The sequence below is a fragment of the Macaca fascicularis genome, chromosome 18 (assembly GCF_037993035.2).
Source record: "Macaca fascicularis isolate 582-1 chromosome 18, T2T-MFA8v1.1".
Lineage (NCBI taxonomy): Eukaryota > Metazoa > Chordata > Mammalia > Primates > Cercopithecidae > Macaca > Macaca fascicularis.
Window position 1 is genome coordinate 72303113 of NC_088392.1, and position 19337 is coordinate 72322449.

The 19337-nt window shown below is 39.9% G+C and overlaps 1 protein-coding gene across 32 annotated transcripts in view; it reads right to left on the minus strand.

Annotated features, from left to right (window-relative positions):
* DLGAP1 (DLG associated protein 1) overlaps positions 1-19337 on the minus strand; it is a 961867-nt gene that overhangs the window by 218937 nt on the left and 723593 nt on the right. For all 32 annotated transcript variants that reach the window (XM_074022767.1, XM_045378186.2, XM_045378189.2 and 29 more), the window contains 2 exons: positions 16870-17047; positions 10086-10326 (listed from right to left, as the gene is read on the minus strand). In XM_074022767.1, coding sequence (XP_073878868.1) covers positions 10086-10326; positions 16870-17047 — 419 coding nt within the window. The remainder of the gene's footprint in view (positions 1-10085; positions 10327-16869; positions 17048-19337) is intronic.

Sequence of the window (19337 nt, forward strand, 5' to 3'; positions counted from 1 at the left end):
GCAAAATGTGAATACTAGGAGATCGTTGTGGTGACGGAATGGTTCTACATCTTGATTATAGTGGTGGATATAGAAATCTACACATGATAAAATGATGGACTATTCGGCCGGGCGCAGTGGCTCACACCTGTAATCCCAGCACTTTGGGAGGCTGGGGCGGGCGGATCGTGAGGTCAGGAGATTGAGACCATCCTGGCTAATATGGTGAAACCCCGTCTCTACTAAAAATACAAAGTCAGCCAGGTGTGGTGGCAGGTGCCTGTAGTCCCAGCTACTCGGGAGGCTGAGGCAGGAGAATGATATGAACCCGGGAGGCGGAGCTTGCAGTGAGCCCAGATCGGGCCACTGCACTCCAGCCTGGGTGACAGAGCTAGACTCTGTCTCAAAACAAAAACAAAAACAAAAAAAACAAAAAAACTATTCATACACATCGCAACAATGTCAATGTCTTGATTTTGATATTGTTGAGATGTAACTGTTGGGGAAACTGGGTGAGGAGTACGGGGACCTCTATGTACTATCTTTGTAATCTCCTATAAATCTATAATCATTTCTAATTAACAAGATACAAATAAAAGATGACTGAAAGAAGTTTCTCGAAAATGATAAAAGCAAACATCAAAGTATCATTGTGATTCTCTGGCCATAATCAACATTTTAGAAAAGAGAAAGGGTTTCAAAAGCAATGTAGTGGATGAGGTGGACCCACTAATTTTCACACATTTTAAATTTCATCGTGGGGCAAATATGTAATGGAATGTTAGGTGAAAAAGAAACTGAAGGTTGGATTTGAAGAGAGACAGCATGGCAGTCCTGTCCAGAAATTCAGGATGAACTTCTGTCTTGATTAGATCTGATACTTCTTGTCAGATTTACATCTCTACAACATGAAACTGGTTAATCACTGTTAAGTTTAATAATATTATGTACCCCTTTGAAATCACAAAATATTCTAGGGATAAAAGCTAATTAAACTTTGACAGTCTGTCATATTTTTAGAGATAACTTAGACTAGTTATTTTCTTCCATAAGTTTAATTAGAAGTTATAGAATTAAAATTAGTATTCTCAGTAATATTGATAATTGGAAGAAAAAAGTAAGTAAAAAGTAAGTAAAACAAAAGAAAAATTCTCTTGTATGTTGGTGGAAATTGCATGTCAGTAGGACACCAGCAGATGGCAAAGAAAGCTTTCAAAATGATTGTCATAGTTACACGATAATTGATTTGTCATTAAAATAAATGTGAGACTGTTTCAAATGCCAACATAGTAAAATCATGGTACTATTCATTTTGGTCTTCTCTGTTCTTAATCAAGGACACTTGGCAGCAGGAAAGGTTTGCCCTGAAAACTTGACAGAAAGTCAGTGGCAGTAGGTATAGACAGAAATACAAAACTTCAGGTCTTGGATTTACCACCTGGAGCTGAATAATGTTGCTCTTAAAGTGACTTTGCAGCATTGTCCAACTGCCAGTATTAATTACACGGACAGTTTCCAACTGCTATTACTTTGCCATATTTGTTAATGTTTAATACAAACTGGATCAGACAACTGTGGATTATGAAGTCTTTTTTAAATGGCAGTTTCTTCCATCATAAAAGTGCCTATGGGCAAGGCACAGTGGCTTATACCTGTAATCCTAGCACTTTGGGAGGCTGAGGCAGGAGGACTGGTTGAGCCCAGGAGTTTGAGACCAGCCTGGGCAACAGACTAAGACCTTGTCTCCAAAAAAAAAAAAAAAAAAAAAAAAAAAAAAATATATATATATATATATATATAAGCTGGGCCTGGTGTACTGCCAGCTACCCTGGGGGCTGAGTTGAGAGGATTACTGGATTGCTTGAGCACAGGATGTCGAGGCTGCAGTAAGCTGGGATTGCACCACTGTCCTCCAGCCTGGGCGGCAGAGTGAGACCCTGCCTCTAGAAAAAAAAAAAAAAAAAAAAAAAGGTGCCTGTGGAGGTATCATAAAGGAAAAAGTGAATGATAAAGATTCACATTGAGAGAGCCTGTTTTTCTAGTTTGTGTTTTCTGATTGACCTTTGTAACTGAGTTGCTCTTGTTCACGTCTTTGCTTTACAGGTCAATCAAGAGACCAGTCAGATCAGAATTACATTAGTTTAGTATTTTTTCACTTAACCCAAGGGCACAGATACCTGACCACTTCATCAGCCTCAAAACAGAATTTGCCACCTGCTTAATTTACGCATGAGTTGGCAAAAATTGTTTTTTCCATTTAGTGCTGTCTGACACCACCATGACTAGATCAGGGGATTGGATATTTGATCTTCCAAGTACACATAATGTCAAAACGACTGAGTGTAACAGGAAATTTTAAACTCAGAGAGTATTTTCCTTTTATAGCCTTTAAAAAAAATTTACTTTAATTTCAGTCTATTTTTTTACATCTTTTTCTTTAAACAGATATTTCACAGACAAACCAACATGAGAGGCCACGTCAATAATATGTGAACAAATGTTTCTTTAAAAAGGAGAATTTTTCAGAAATTGTTATAGAAAATACAGGTTTCAAATATGGCAGGAAGCTAGATGCATATTTGTGAGAGGAAAGAATGAAAGAAAACAGCTCCTAGGCCTTTTATTCCAGAAATGGATTTGTATTAAATTATTTCAGATTATACCATAGTTGCCAAGGCATTTATTGGTGATTACAGAGAGAATTTCACTTACTAGCTGTGGGGCCTGGTCAAATTGTATAAACCCTCTAAGTCTTATTTGTTTTTTTCTCTGTTTGATTTAAATGATAATACCATGTAGAACTCATAGAGTATGCATTATGGTTACGTTAGATAATCTATGCAGCTGTTTGTATGCTCGTCAAATAATACGTGCTTAAAGGTTAGCTATTATCATTATTATTAAACTAAGCCAGATTGAGAGATTTCAAATCAAAGCCAAAGTAGAGGCATTCTAATTTGTAATTTGCATAATGCTTCCTTATGAATGATCTCATGTGAACCTCACAACAGCCTTTAAGGCCAGTGTGCCATAAAACCCTGGAAGCCCCTTCACTGTTTGCCATGCAATAACCCCGAATGTGGGCAACGGTGGACTTGCTTGTTGGCTGTCTGTGCGGCATAGCCCCTCAAGGTTGGCACTCCGTTCCCAAGAGGTGATTTATGCGCTTCCAAACAACTGCAGGAGGTGGAAGCAGATGGTATTCTTCAGATTTTAAATCTCGCTCTGTGTCTGATAGGACTTTTGCATTTTTATGACTTCCTAATATTATAGAGGAATCCCACCTCGCGTGCCCCAAAGAAGAAAGGAAAAGTTATAACCAAAAGTCTCCTGAAAATCATCACTGTCAGTTTCCTTCAATGTAACAGCGGACAAGGATAAGCTGCCTCTCAAGAGGAGTAGGTTGTGTCATAAATCTTGCTCTTTTTTATTTCATCTGAGCCTGCAAGGGTGGAAGTACGCGATGTCTCCAGTTCCACTTGGAGAGATTCAAAGAAGGAAAACTCATTAGCAGGGAGACAAGGAACCAGTCCAGGCAATATCTGAATATTTATTATTTGATTTTATCTTGAATAGAAAAGAAAGGTGCTTTGTTCAGAAAGCTTCTGATTGGTATCTGTCCCTTCAACTTCTGAACCTTTGCCTCCCTGCTTTATAACAAGGATCTATTAATTAACTTGGTGCTTGGCAGAAAGAAGTGAGCTTTTTCTGAACTCTAAGAATTCTCCAAAAATGGTCATTAATGCTGGGAAGAGGATCAGCATTGTAATCTCATTTTATACATGAAGAAACTGAAGTTCAGATTAACTTCATACTCAAGCAATAAATAATTTGTAGAGCTGGGCACCAGAGGAACAAAGGGCTGTTTACTGAGAGACCTGAGCTTCTTATTCTGACTTTGCCTCCTGCTGGAGGTTCACCACTATGGGCCTCAGTTTCCTTACCTTCGAATGGGTTCAATGAATTAGATAGGCGGAGCAGACTTTCTCTGTAAAGGGTCACATAATAAATGTATTTGGCTTTGTGGACCAAAACATTCCTGCAGAGACTACTCTGCACGAACAATTCAACTCAGCTTTTAAAAGAGGGAACTATTCAACTCTGCTGAAACTTCTGTTTAGAGATAGCAGGTAAACAAATGGGTGTGAGTTATGTCTGATGACACTTAATTTACAGAAACAGGCAGCAAGCGGGACTTGGTCCACAGGCTATAGTTTGCAGACCACTAGCCTGGATGATGTAGAAGTTTTTTTACTGCTAATATTTGATGACTCAACTTGTTTTAATAGCAATGCTATTTCCCTAGGAAAGTTACCTTGATTATTCAATCATCTGTGGCTTGTGCAGTTTGTGGAGTACTTAAAGATTTTTCTGCAGCTTTTCCTTTCTTCTTCCATTTTTGAATGCCTGCTGTGCGTATTGCAAATACAAATTATTATCTTAATGTCATTCTGCCTAGGGTTTAGGGTTTGTGTTAGGGGGAGTGGGGAGCAGTATGTGTGGGATTGGAGTGTGGGGTGTATGAAGGTGGGTGAGGTGTGGTCTCCTGGGTAAGATGACTGATTCGGAATGAAGACCCAAATCCTCAGGAGAACCTTCTGAATGTTAGTTCTCACCTCAGCTGATGAAAACGTTAGTTGTTTTTGCTATATTAAGCAAGGCTTGAGCAAGCGTCTCAGAGCTGCCAGGAATGGGGGGGGATGTAAGGTAGGAAGATGGAAGAACGTGTCTCAACTTAGAGGAAAATATGATTTCTCCTGTTACAAACATCAAACTGTAAATACTTCTGTAACTGTGGTCCCAAGCCACATCCAAGAGGGTAAGCACTGCTTTCACATGGGGAACACTGTACCCTGGGTCCTTACTCCCCTTCCTGAACTATGTGAAGGAGAGGAGAACAGTTCAACTCCATCATTGTTTAAGAAATTCCTCTAATAAGAGAATTAGAGTATTGGTGGGGCACAGTGGCTCACACCTGTAATCCCAGCACTTTGGGATGTTGAGGTGGGAGGATCACTTGAGCTCCGGAGTTTGAGACCAGCCTGAGCAACATAGTAAGTCTTCATCTATACAATTTTTTTTTTTTTTTTTTTAATTAGCCGAGCATGGTGGCATGTGCCTGTGGTCCCAGCTACTCTGGAGGCTGAGGTGAGAGGAACACTTGGGCCTGGGAGGTTAAGGCTGCAGCGAGCCATAATCACACCTCTGCACTGTAGCCTGGGCAACAGAGCAAGACCCTGCCACAAAATTAAAAAATAAATAAATAAAAAAGAAAACAACATAGCACACTGGCCAAAGTTTAACAGTAACAGTGTGGCAAATGAACCTATTTACTCTTTATAAAAATGGTATTATTGCTACATAAAGCTTCTTAGGAATTTCAAAGTGAAGAAATGTCTTAAAAGACCAGAGAATCTGTTGGGTGTGGTGGCTCATGCCTGTAATCTCAGCTCTTTGGGAAGCCAAGGTGGGCAGATCACTTGAGCCCAGGAGTTTGAGACCAGCCTGGCCAACATGATGAAACTCCATCTCTACCAAAAACACAAAAAATTATCCAGGTGTGGTGGCATGCGCCTGTAATCCCAGCTACTCAGGAGGCTGAGGTAGGAGGATCACTTGAGGCGGAGGTTGCAGTGAGCTGTGATTGCGCCACTGCACTCCAGCCTGGGTGACAGAGCAAGACCCCATCTCAAAAAATGAAAAAAAGAAATTAGCCAGGCATGGCGGTGCGCATCTGTATTCCCCGCTACCTGTGTTCCGGAGGCTGAGATGGAGGATTGCAGTCCAGGAGGTGGAGGCTGCAGTAACTTATAATCGTACCACTGTACTCCAGCCTGGGTGACACAAGGAGCCTCTGTCTCAAAATACCAAAAGCAAACAAACAGAAAACCCCCCCAGAGAATATACATCATGATAGTTTGCCTACTTCTATCAAGGAGCATTAGTTCTATTCAAATGTTATATTTGGCATTAAAATCATAAAAAGTCATAAATACTTATTTTTAATATCTCCTTATCTCTTTACCATCTGCCTCTCCCCACCTACTACTTTCTGGGAAACCACTGCAAATGATTTACTTTGTGTCCTTTTTGAAGTTTTTTTTTTCTGTACATTTATGAGTGTGTGCCTGCATTTGGCCGGATGTGTGATTATTAGATAATAATTAGATCACCGTGTATGATTATTAGACAATGTTTCTGCCTATTCAGACTACTGATATCACCAGATACAAGTCTGCCTAGCTACAGTGTGATAATACCTTTTGATAGGTCCTAGGAAATATTCAGCACGGGAAGTAAAACAAAAACTTCCCCTTAAACCCATACAATTGCATTGGTATATTGCTTCAAAGGCAGGCCTAATCCAGTCCTCTGAAGTGGAGGTCTGGGTGTATTTCAAGCATCAAGTTCTACTGTTACCTAAAATATTTTAGATGACTGAGGCAAGGGTTCTTGTTTTTCAGTCACGATATTAACTGAATCATGTTTTCATTCTACTTTCCTACCCTAATATTCTTACTGTAATATTAACTGCTCTAATACTTCCTCCTCTAATATTAATCTAGTAGTCCCAGGCACTGTGGTTTATATGAAAACTTGTTGAGTCTATTGGATGGAGAGAAATCTGGGTGCTTGAAGTAGATTACAGGCTGAAAGAACCTGAGATTCTACCGTAGTTAGACAAGCCAAGAAGTCAATAAGCCCAAGGAAGCATAACTTTAAGTTGCTGTAACTTCATCCGATTTGTCCTGATTTGCTGAGCTATCTCCATTCATCCTTGCTCACCTACTAATAGCTAGAGGATCCCTGCAGCCACCTAGAGCTGAGCCCATCTTCATAATTCTCTCCTATGGCATCAGACTCTTGTCAGTGATTTCATTTTAAGAATACGAATAAAGAACAAGGCTAGGAGAGAAAGATTTAATAGCATATTTTGCTGAAAATGTGAGCAATTAAAATGGGCTGACCAAATGTCAAAGATTCAGAATGTGGACTGTTGTGGAGAGAAGTTCTGCCTAATAAGTGCAGTGGACAAAATGAGGAATTTTTTCCGGACAAAGAGTAAGTTTAGTAAAAACAAAATCTGCTGTGAGTATCTGAAAATAATGAGCAGAGAAGAGAGGCAAAAGGACACATCTACATCTACATCAAGTCCTGCTAAACCGAGATGTGCATCTGACCCGTGCATCTGGGGAAATCAATCAAATTAGAGCAAAGTCATTTCCCAATTTTCATAGATGAGTGTTTTCTTTCAAAAATTAGTAGGTCCCGTAAGAAAATCAATTTTCTGCATTTTTCTACAGGAAATTATATTTGATTCAATGTAAAAAGGAAACGAGGAAGAAAATTAATATGACAGTACCGAGATCATGTGAGAAAACGAGAAGGAAATGCGTGTGTGTGTGTGTGCGCGTGTGTGTGTGTGAGAGAGAGAAATAGCATACAGGAGTAGTAGGAAGGGCAGAATAAAGGGCATAGACCCTTATCATATCATAAAATAATGAATTTTTAAAGAACAAATTCATGTCATAGAGAAACTATGAAAGGTAATATTGGAAAAATATCCTATGTGCTTACTTAGTTAATCTACTGTAATGGTTTAGTACTTAAAACTGTTTATGTTTCCACGCCTGTGAAGATGACACATTATGTTTAGTTTAATGATTCTAGGTGAAGTACAGCTGCCCTGTGCAAACACTCGGCATTTTATCCATCACGAACCCCAGGGGCAAATCACACCTTTCTGCCCTTAAATCCTTGCAGGGGCAGCCAAGCCTGGAGCCTTCCCCAGGAGAGCTGCAGGTGGAGGTGGCTCCGTACTTAGGCTGCGATTCATAGAGCCCAGGAAGAAGCGAATGCGATCCCGTCTCTGCAGCTGGATTCACTTCTCCCCGTTTTGGGTGTTTTCCCACATAGCATTTCTGGATAAAGCCCTTTAGATTCAACTCAGATTCAAAATGGAACAACACGAGACACCCTCCCAGGGCTCATTCATCTCCTGCCCTGATAGGCTTGTTGGATTTCAGAAAATACTACAAACATGACAAATAGTTCTGTATATAAGTATTTCTCATGCAATATTTGGGATATACCTATCTAGCAGAATTATTCACTCTTTACTACAAACATGACAAATAGTTCTGTATATAAGTACTTCTCATGCAATATTTGGGATATACCTATCCAGCAGAATTATTCACTCTTTACCTGAAATTGAAATTTAACTGGACGACCTAGATTTTATTTGGCAACTCTATTGCTTGAGCTCTGGGAGCCTCCAGAGTATCTGAGAAATGTCTTAGGAGGGCAGACCCCTGTGTGTTTGGAGTGAAGAGCATGGGACAGGCGCTGATGCAGGAAGTATAAGTAAAATGACAAAAACACGCAAATCCAAATCCGACAGGTGAGCAGAGAAAAACCATTCCAAGTCTTTTGCTACTTTATCCGCAACACTGTTTCCTGAGGGTAAAGGAGTGAGCCAGCAGCCCTTTCCTTCCTGACTGTTCTCCTGAGAGCACCCCTTGTGACTTCTGGGCCAGAATCTGCATTTTACATATTTAAGGAACGATTTCAACTAGCAGGCAATGAGTTCATCATACAGAAGAATGGACCAGACACTGGGAACGGGTTGTGTGTTGGGTTGGGGTGGTGAAAATGGGACACACCAAAAGACATAATGATACACTACAGGGACAGGGCAGACCTTCCAAAACACACTGCATGAATGCAAACACACACAAACATGCTCATGGTTGATTTTTCAAAAGAAATTATTTTTTTCTCTTCATAAATAACTCTCATTTAATTTATTAATCTGTGGCTGTTCTTGGAGAATTTCCTAGTGATCAAGAACATACGGACATCCACCATCTCTGGTCTGGAGGTAGGCAGCCAGGGTCTGAGCTGTTGGGCTCCCTGCTGAGCTGCCTGGCCAATGCAAGGTCTGGAAGCATCTCTTCTCTTAACACTGAGATCTCAGTCTGCGGTGGTCAAGAATGAACTCCTCTTGTTTAACCCGTATATTTATTTTAAATAAAACTATCACTGCAATTCCATATATCTAGGATTTTAACTTGGATTTGAGGACCTTTTAACTCTTAAGCCTGCAAAAGTTCTAGACTGAATGATAATTACTGACATTTGATGCACCTAGCACTAAAATGGAATGATATAATATTCTGACACAGGCTTTTCTTTCTAATTTATTCATCATTATTTATCTTGAGTCTAAGTTTGATGATCTTCTTGTAGAATGTTCTATATTGAAGTTATGCTGAGTTCAATCATAAAGTTAAGCCTAGTTAAACAGTGGGATTTTCTTTTTGGAACTCAAATGTTATATATATAATACATATGCACACATTGTCATACATAGCCCACGGCTATATTATTATGCAGGTTCCAGTGTCACGGAAACTCGTTAAGCTTTTCTGTGTCTCTGTGCCTAAAATCTACTGACAAAAATACAGTTTAACCACACACACTTAAATACAGTTTAGAGGGAAAAGGAGGTGCTATTTATACGGGATAGATAGAAGTTTTAAAATAGTGAAATAAATCTGCTTTCTGTTAAAATAAAACTCATAAAATGTGCGATCGATATTACGGGTCATCCATTTCTTCCTTCTTATTTCTCACAGTGATATTTCAGGTCTTTTGGGATAGTCACTTTGTGGCTATCTTGGAATAAAACAGTCATTTCAATTCTGTGATGGGTCATAAGTAGGGTGTCTGGTTCATTTAGGGTCACAGCCCTAAAAGGCCAAGCCTAATCACTGGGAGTAGGAGCTGGCAGGGATCAGCTCCTAGGACCTGTGTGGGCATTTTGGAAGTCCCTCCCCGCTGGGCTGCGCTGTCCCTCCCTCATGGTGCTGTAGTTGCAGTTTCCCCTGCGGGTGCCAGAGATGGAGTTGGGAAGGAGGTGTGGGAGAGTGGCCAGAGGCGGGGATAGAGGCAGATAGGGAAGAAAAACCTTTGGTTTGTAGGACATGGGTGGTATCTTGTTCCTGGCAACTATGCATGATGACAGCAAGGGCACAGTCTTTGGGGACAGTCATGCCGTAGCCAGCACAGAGGCCAGGCTGGCTGCGGGCCTGCACACTCACCCGTGCTGCTCTGGATGGTCCTAACGGTGGTGGTGGTGCGCGGTGGCGAGGACGACCTCAGCGACACGCACTCGTCGTCCTGGGAGCAGCCTTTCTCGATGGCCCGCACATAGCTGTGGCTCCGCATGCGGAAGCAGCCGGGCATGGGCAGGTCCAGCGCCTCCACCGCCTGCGACTCCAGCTCGCTGAACACGGACTCGCACACAGACTCAAACTGCCCGTTCACTTCCATCTCGCTCACCTGCGGACAGACACAGGCGTTGAGACACTCGCCTCCACCTGGTGGAGGACCAACCTCTCCAAGCATCTGCGAACTTCAATCCCCAGAAGAAAAAGCAGCGTCTGGTTATGTTAAGCTCAAATGCATTTTATTTCCTTTCTGTTACAGGCTATAATTGAATGGCATCCAGTTTATAATTCCAAAAATAGGTTCCTTTTTTTTTTTGTATTTTTAGTAGAGACAGGGTTTCGCCATGTTGGCCAGGCTGGTCTTGAACTCCTGACCTCAAGTGATCCACCCGCCTGGGCCTCCCAAAGTGCTGGGGTTACAGGCATGAGCTGTCACCATCAGCCTTGATTACATTTTAAAGAAAAAGGGCATTGTTTGTAGAATGCAAGGAAATGTGGGGCTTATTCCAATGCATGATGTTCTTATTTATAAACGCAAACTTGAAGAAGAATTTTATCAGTCCATTGTCAGAGTTCATGTATTTTGGTATAACTTTTTAGCACAAACATTTTAGAAACAAGTATTTTTACAGTGCCTTTTGAAGTAACTAGTTTGTCAAATAATTTCAGTGTCAAGCTTAATTTAGTGCAAGGTATGGAAACATGCCCTATATTTTCTGGCAAGATACTCACATTTTTCACAAAAATAGACTAAACTCAGATATGTCAAAATCTTGAAAAGCGCCATCAAGATTTTCAAACTATTTACCAGTTTCAGTCTTCTTTACAAAAAGCCCATATGGGCTGAGTGTGGTGGCTCACACTTATTACTTTGGGAGGCTGTGGCAGGAGGATCACTTCAGCCTGGGAGGTCGAGGCTGCAGGAAGCCCTGATTGTACCACTGCATTCCAGCCTGGGCAACAGAGATCTTGTCTCAACAAACGAACAACAACAAAAAAAGCTGATATGATTCATAAATTGTTTATTAATGTATTTTTAAAATTTGCTACAGAAATATTTGGTGTAATTGGAAAAAAATCTTTGAAATGGGGGCCCTCTTTTTTTGAAGAATAAGTTTTTATTGATTTATATTCCTCCTGTATATAACTTATATTAGGTTTGAGCCCCACTTAAGAAACAACATTCCTGACTAGATGTTCCAGTAACTTCTCACTTTTTAGTTGACTTGCTAGAGATTTGGGAGCATCCTCAATTTTCTGTTACCTTCCAGGACATCTTATCTGTATTTTCCTAATATCAAATTCATCAGGCACTGAGAATTAAACAAATTAAACTACAATTGGGTTTTGAACGCTTACTGAAAACTATTACAATTTTTGGCTGTCTCCTCATTTTGTATTATCTGAAGTTGTGCTCCGGTAATGACTAATTTATTTAAACTTCAGATAAAAGTGACCAACTACCTTAAGGCATATCAATAGAAAGAGACATGCATTGTTTAATAATAATTCTTTACAGTTTAAAAATGCTATTTTCACATTCTTCATCTAATTTGTTATGTGAAATCCCTGCACATTTTCCAGGATAATAACTATGTGTGTCCATATTAGAAAATTATATCTCTATATATCCTTGTTTTTAAAGAAATACATGGACATACATTTAGAGGTAAAGGAATGTATCTGCAGCTATCAAATGGAGCGAGAGACAGAAAGACTGAGCAAGTGAGCCAATATCTCAACAATCCATACATTTCAATCTGGGTCAAGGATATGCAGGAGTCTTTGTATTACATGTGTTACTCTTTTTTAAGGTTGCAATTATTTCAAAGCCAAAAATAAAGCAAATATATATGTGTGTATGTCTATATACATCTGCACATGTATGGGTGTATATATAGAGAGACATATGTAATATATGTATATATGTATATAATTTATTCATTTTTTCCCCCTTTTAATCAACATACCAAACTTTACAAAGAGATAGCAAACTATCTCTGTCAAGGTAACAACCATTAAACTCGGATGACTATCTTTCTAGATAGTATATATGTCCCCTCTTCTACTTTGTATAAAACTTGAATTACATAGTAAATATAATTCTGCAACTTGTTGGTTTTTTTCCTTAACCCTCTAGGTTAAACTTACATTCTATTTTTCTTTTTGTTTTTGGGGATAGGGTCTTGCTCTGTCACCCAGGGTGGAGTGCAGTGGCACGAAGAAGACTTACTGTAGCCTCAACTTCCTGCGCTCAAGCAATCCTGCTGACTCAGTTTCCTGGATAACTGGGACTACAGGTCTGCGCCACCATGCCTGGCTATTTTTTTTTTGTAGAGACAGGGTTTCGCCATGTTGCCCAGGCTGGTCTCAAACTGCTGGTCTCAAGCCATCAAGCCATCCTCCCAACTCCACCTCCCAAAGTGCTGGGATTACAGGTGTGAACTATGGCTCCTGGCTAAACTTATGTTCTTCATAGAATTCTTCTTCATTCCCTTTTATCCTTTTATTTTCATTATACACAGATACAGAAAACCATACAAAATAAATATATAACTTAATGAATTATAATAAGGCAAACACCTTGGAACCACTACCCAGATCAAGAAACAAAACTTTTCCAGACACCCTAGAAGCCCTCCACATGCCCCAATATTCACAATCTCTGCTGTCTCTCTAATAGTACTTAACTAATACCCTGAGTTTTATTGCGTTTACTTTCGTGCATTTCTTTATGTTTTTTTTTTTTTTTTTCACCCAAGTGTGCATCCCTGGGCTCTGGTTTGTCTTACCCATTTAAAAAATCTGATAGATTTTAAAATTCACCTTTAACATACACTTATTTTGATTTATCTATTGAGAATCTAGGTTGTTTGCCCCATAGAGGTTCCCGTAGTCTGGATTTTGCTGATTTCATACTCATGGTGGAGTTCATCATGTTCCTCTGTATTTTGTATTGCCTGAAAATTGGAATCCAGATTCAGAGATTTGATCAGATGCAATCTTTCTGGCAAGGCTAGAGGTCATGTGCTTATTTCATCAGGAGGCACATTATGTCTAGTTTGTCTGTCTTTTATGTTGTTAGGAGTTATCTATGCTCAATGCCTAGATCTGTTAGTCCTTGGGAGTTGTAAAATGCAATATTCTATAATTACTTTTACAACTACTAGTTGGAATATTCTCTTACACATTACTTGTTTACTTAATGATTTAGTTCATATAGCAATGGTAGGATAAATGCCTGATTTCCCCTCTTTATTTACTAATTTTCAAGATAAATTTTTTTCTCTTATATTCCATATGTAATCAGTTTTTAAAAATATCACATTAACTCATAGATTTAAAAATATTTGATGGTTTTCAGTTAATTGAAATAATTATCCTTAGTGAACTCAAATTTGTGCCATCTTTCATCAGTGGGAGCCTTTTAGGTTGGTTTGGGGGTCTTTTTGACATGAAAGTAGTAATCTTTGAGAACTTCTTTGATATCTGGTATGACAAAATATTCTAAACTCCACTTAAACCTTTCCTGCCCAGTCCTGGAATCAGTATGTTTCTGAAAAGCCCTTTCTTTTTTTAGTGGGAAATGGTTTCACAAGAACACAATCTGGGTACTAGGAAGATACGCTGTCATTGCTACTGGGTTAATCACTGTTCTTAGGTCTTTTCAGTGGGAAGAACTAGGATATAAATACTATAGGGTTCTTATGCAACCTCTTCTATATATGTTTATTCTTAGATATTTATTCCATACTGAGAATCTTGGTTCTCAAGGACACAGGAGATGATGGAATTGGAATATTCTATAACTATCCATTTACTTTATCCCATAATATATGCACAGAAAACATTACTAATACTACCCCTGCCCACATATGATTAAAGAGCTAACAATTTCATTTTATATGTGGTCCCTCTATTCTTTTCTCATTTTTAAATAATTGTGCTGTATTTATATCATCAGAGCAAATAAACCTATTATGCTCCCCAACCAGTGAATGCTCATTTAGTCTTAGTTCTACACATAATTGTGTTTAATGTTTGCTACTACAGGTGGTCCATGACTAATGATGGTTTGACTTATGCTTTTTCTACTTTATGATGATACAAGATTGATATGTATTCAGTAGAAACTGTACTTTGAATTTTGAATTTAGATCTTTTTCTGGGCTGTTGATATGTGGTTTAGTATTATCTCGAGATTCTGGGTAGGTGCTCAGCCATGCAATTACAAGGGTAAACAACTGATACTCCAAAGTGTACTGTGTTGCCAGTCCAGCGTTTTTTGGATATTGTGTCTTTTGTTTTCACAGCCATCATGTTTACAAAATGCCCATTTTTGAGTTATGGTATTTTCTTTTTTTTTTTTTTTTTTTTTTTTTTTTTGAGACGGAGTCTCGCTCTGCCGCCCAGGCTGGAGTGCAGTGGCCGGATCTCAGCTCACTGCAAGCTCCGCCTCCCGGGTTTACGCCATTCTCCTGCCTCAGCCTCCCGAGTAGCTGGGACTACAGGCGCCCGCCACCGCGCCCGGCTAGTTTTTTGTATTTTTTAGTAGAGACGGGGTTTCACCGTGTTAGCCAGGATGGTCTCGATCTCCTGACCTCGTGATCCGCCCGTCTCGGCCTCCCAAAGTGCTGGGATTACAGGCTTGAGCCACCGCGCCCGGCCGAGTTATGGTATTTTCAACTTACAATGGGTCTATCAGGGAAGTAAGTAGAGGAGCATCTGTAGTTCTTATGTCTGCTCATTCATATGGCTGGTTTAGAGCTCATTGTCTAGTGCATTTCTCAGAATGTGTTCATGGAATCAATATTCTTTGCATGCATCCATGCTTATAACAGTTTGTACCTTTTATACTTGAAAGTCAGTTTTTCTAGATATAAAAATCTTTGATTCACATATTTTTCCTTGAGTGTATTAAAATGCTACACACATAATTTTCTTCCAGCATAAACCATTGTTGTTAAAGGGTCCAATGGTAACTCAGTTTTCATTTTATTAAGTCAGTTGCTCTTTTTGTCTAGAATTTCAAAGTGTTTTTTAAAAAATTCTTTAAAGTCTTGTAATTTTACCAGAATATGCCCTGATGTTGATTGCTTTGGGTCAATTTCTCAGGTACATGGTGTGTTTACATGGTATGTTCTTCCACTATGTAGCTCCAACTCAACTTTTTATTTCAGGAAAGTTTAAAAAAATTCATTGTTTTTCTTACTTTTTCTGTTCCATTGATTTTCTTCTGAAGGGACTTCTATTACCTGTATGTCTAATGTTCTTGGTCTGTTTTTGATATTTGTCAATTTCTCTTTAATTCTTTCTAACTCTTGATTTATGTTCTCTGTTTTCTCTCTCTCTCTCTCTCTCTCTCTTTCTCTCTCTCTCTTTTAAGAGATAGGGTCTAGCTCTGTTGCCCAGGCTGGAGTGCAGTGGTGTGATCATAACTCATTATTATAACTCATTATCATTACCATCACCACCACCATCACCATTACTATCACTACCACTACCACTGCCATCACCATCATTACCACCACCATCATTACCAACACCATCAACATCATCACCACCATCACCATCACTATCATCACTGTTACCACCATCACCATCACCACCACCACCACCACCACCATCACTATCACAACCGCCACTGCCACCCGTTACCATCACCACCACCACCATTATGATCATCACCACCACCACCACATCACCACCACCATCATCACCACCACCATCATCACATCACCACCACCACCATCACAATCACCACTGCCATTACTGTTACCATCACTGTCACCACCATCACCATCATCACTGCCACGACCATCACCACCACCATCACCATTACTATCACTACCACTACCACTGCCATCACCGTCATTACCACTACCATCACTACCAACACCATCACCATCATCACCATCACCATCACTATCATCACCATCACTGCCATCATTATCACCAACACACCAACATCACCACTATGGTCACCACCACCATCAGTAACATTAATTCTCACCTTGATGATCACAGTGTCTTCCAAACTAGCCTCTCTGCTTCTAGTTTCTCATTTTCTCCAATCTTTCCTATGTTTTTTTTGCCAGATTAATTATCCTACATCAAAGTTAGATTCATATCTCTTGCTTGCTTAAAAGTCAAAGTTTTCTTTTTTTTTTTTCTTTTAATTGAGAAAGAGTCTTACTAAGTCACCCAGGCTGGAGTGCAGTGACATGATCTCGGTTCACTGCAACCTTCGCCTCCCAGTTTCAAGTGATTCTCTCGCCTCAGCCTCCAGAGTAGCTGGGATCACAGGTGTGTGCCACCATGTCAGGCTTACTTTTGTATTTTTACTAGATACAGGGTTTCACCATGTTGGCCAGGCTGATCTTGAACTCCTGATCTCAAGTGAATTTCCAAGGACCCTCTTCATTGTGCTTTATCCACCTATACAGGGCCCCACCTCCTGGCAGACCATTGATACCGGGGGCTTACTGTGGCTGAACACATGGCATGCTCTTTGCACCACTTGACTGGACCTCCTGTCTGAGGACCCAATGGTCTCCTGGGTGAGCGACTGCCTCCCTAACTCACGCCCTCTCAGTTCTCGCTAACCTTCCTGCCGCTAATGGCTCCTGACCACTGCTGCCCTGACGGCCCTCACCTGGCTGATGGTGCTCATGGCTCGCATGTAGCTCTCATTCCTGGAGCGGAACTTTGGTGATGTGAGCAAGCCTGCAGGGTCGAGGCTGTCCAGGCTCCGGTTGATGGAGACTTCACTCACTGCCCTCAGGTAACTATGACTCCGGATCTGGAGTTTGGGTGAGTGTTCATTGGAGATTCTGGAAGGGAACAATGGAAAAGGTACATTAGTCACATTCCAAAATGCAGGAAACAATAAGATATGGCACTACTGTCATTTATGCGGCACCCTAAATACTGGGACAAATGACGTAGATGCCCTTCTATGATTGCTAAACTCCCCCACAGTGTCTCAGAAGGAAGAACTTTTGACAGGAAATCATCAAGATATGATGACATTAGAGAGCAATTAACATTCTCTTCAACCATGAACTAATTGCCTCATTCACATTTTCCTAGCCACCCTAGGAAGCAGATAATAAGCAGCAATTGTCCTGCCCTGGAATTCTGACTTGTGTAATTTGTAAAGCTTTTCTTTGTACCTATTTCTCTCTTGTGGTCATCTTTTTGTGTTTGGACAGTAAGTTTTAACAGTAAGTGGGTATATATCTATATCTACATTTTTATCTATCCATTTTCCTTCCTCCCTTCCTTCCTTCCCTCCTTCCTTCCTCCCTTCCTTCCTTCCCTCCTTCCTTCCTCCCTCCCTCCCTTCCTTCCTCCCTCCCTTCCTTCCTCCCTCCCTCCCTCCCTTCCTTCCTCCCTCCCTCCCTTCCTTCCTCCCTCCCTCTCTTCCTTCCTTCTATCCAATCTTTAACTCTCTAATAGAGTTGAGATTGAACTTCGTGAACAGACCTTACACCTTAGCCATTAAAAAGGCATACCTCTCAATCTTTATATGTAAACACAAGTCACTACACACTTTGTACTCTTTGGATTTATTCTAGGATGCATTGTAAAATTATAAAAGTAGAAAATGCTAATTGCAAATAGACAAGCTATACAGATGTGCACAAAGTGGAAGGCGGGTCCCCCTGTCTCTCCTTGTTCCTGTATGTAGAATTACATACCCTTAAAAGAACTACTCATAGCAGTTTGGGGTATATTCTTCCTCAGTCTTTCTATTCATATATAATCAACTTAATGTTCATTATTTTATTTTATTTTTTGAGACAGAGTCTCGCTCTGTCATACAGGCTGGAGTGCAGTGGTGAGATCTTGGCTCACTGCAGCCTCTGCCTCCTGGGTTCAAGCAATTCTCGTGCCTCAGCTCCTGAATAGCTGAAACAACAGGCACATGCCACCATGACCGGCTAATTTTTGTACTTTTTGTAGAGATGGGGTTTTTCTGTATTGGCCAGGTTGGTCTTGAACTCCTGGCCTCAAGTAACGTGCCTGCCTTGGCCTCCCAAAGTGTTGGGATTAAAGGTATGCGACACTGTGCCCGGCCAATGTTAGTCATTTTTAAAGTTTGTTTTCACATGGGATTAGTGTGATTTTTCTTTCTTTATTAGATTTCTTTAATTTTGGCTGTAACATTGTTCCTAATTAAATAAATTAAAGTTGATAGGGAAAAAGATATATGCCTCCACAGCTGCTATTATTTATCATCCTAGCCAGTGAAATTAGAAAATTTTAAAAAATAAGTAATATAAATATTTTAAAGAGATAAGTTTTGAGTATTTATAGATTATGCGATCAATTATCTGTAAATTAAGAGAAAATCAACTGAAAGACCATGAGCGCTTTTAAGGGAAATCCTCAAGGTAGCTAGATATAAGATAGCAATACATAAATTAACAGCTTTTCCATGTAATATCAAATAAAATTTTAATGAAAAAATTCCCTTTAAAATTGCAAAACAAAGAATACACAGAAATTACAAAAAAGAAATGCATCGGAATTTTATGAAGAAAATGATAAAATTTATGGAAGGCAATAAATAAGTGCTAAATTAATGCGAAAAACCTCCACAACAAGTTTCCTGTAAAAAAAACTTAAATTTTTCCTAAATTTATCTATAAATTTAAGGTAATTGCAACAAAAATCTCCATATAAATTTTACCTGTTTTCTATTTTTGAGATGGAGTTTCACTCTGTCGCCCAGGCTGGAGTGCAGTGGTGTGATCTCGGCTCACTGCAACCTCCACCTCCTGGGTTCAAGCGATTCTCCTGCCTCAGCCTCCCGAGTAGCTGGGATGACATGCGCATGCCACCACGGCTGGCTAATTTTTGTATTTTATTAAAGATGGGTTTCACCATGTTGGCCCATCTGCTCTCAAACTCCTGACCTCAAGTGATCTGCCCACCTTGGCCTCCCAAATTGTTGGGATTACAGTCATAAGCCACTGCCCCATAAATCTCCATAGAAATTTTACTCAAATCTAACAAACTCATTTTAAAGTTTATATGAGGTTCAGAGCAGCATTATTCATAACAGACAAAAGGTGGAAGCAACTCAAATGTCTATCTAATGCTGAATCGATGAAA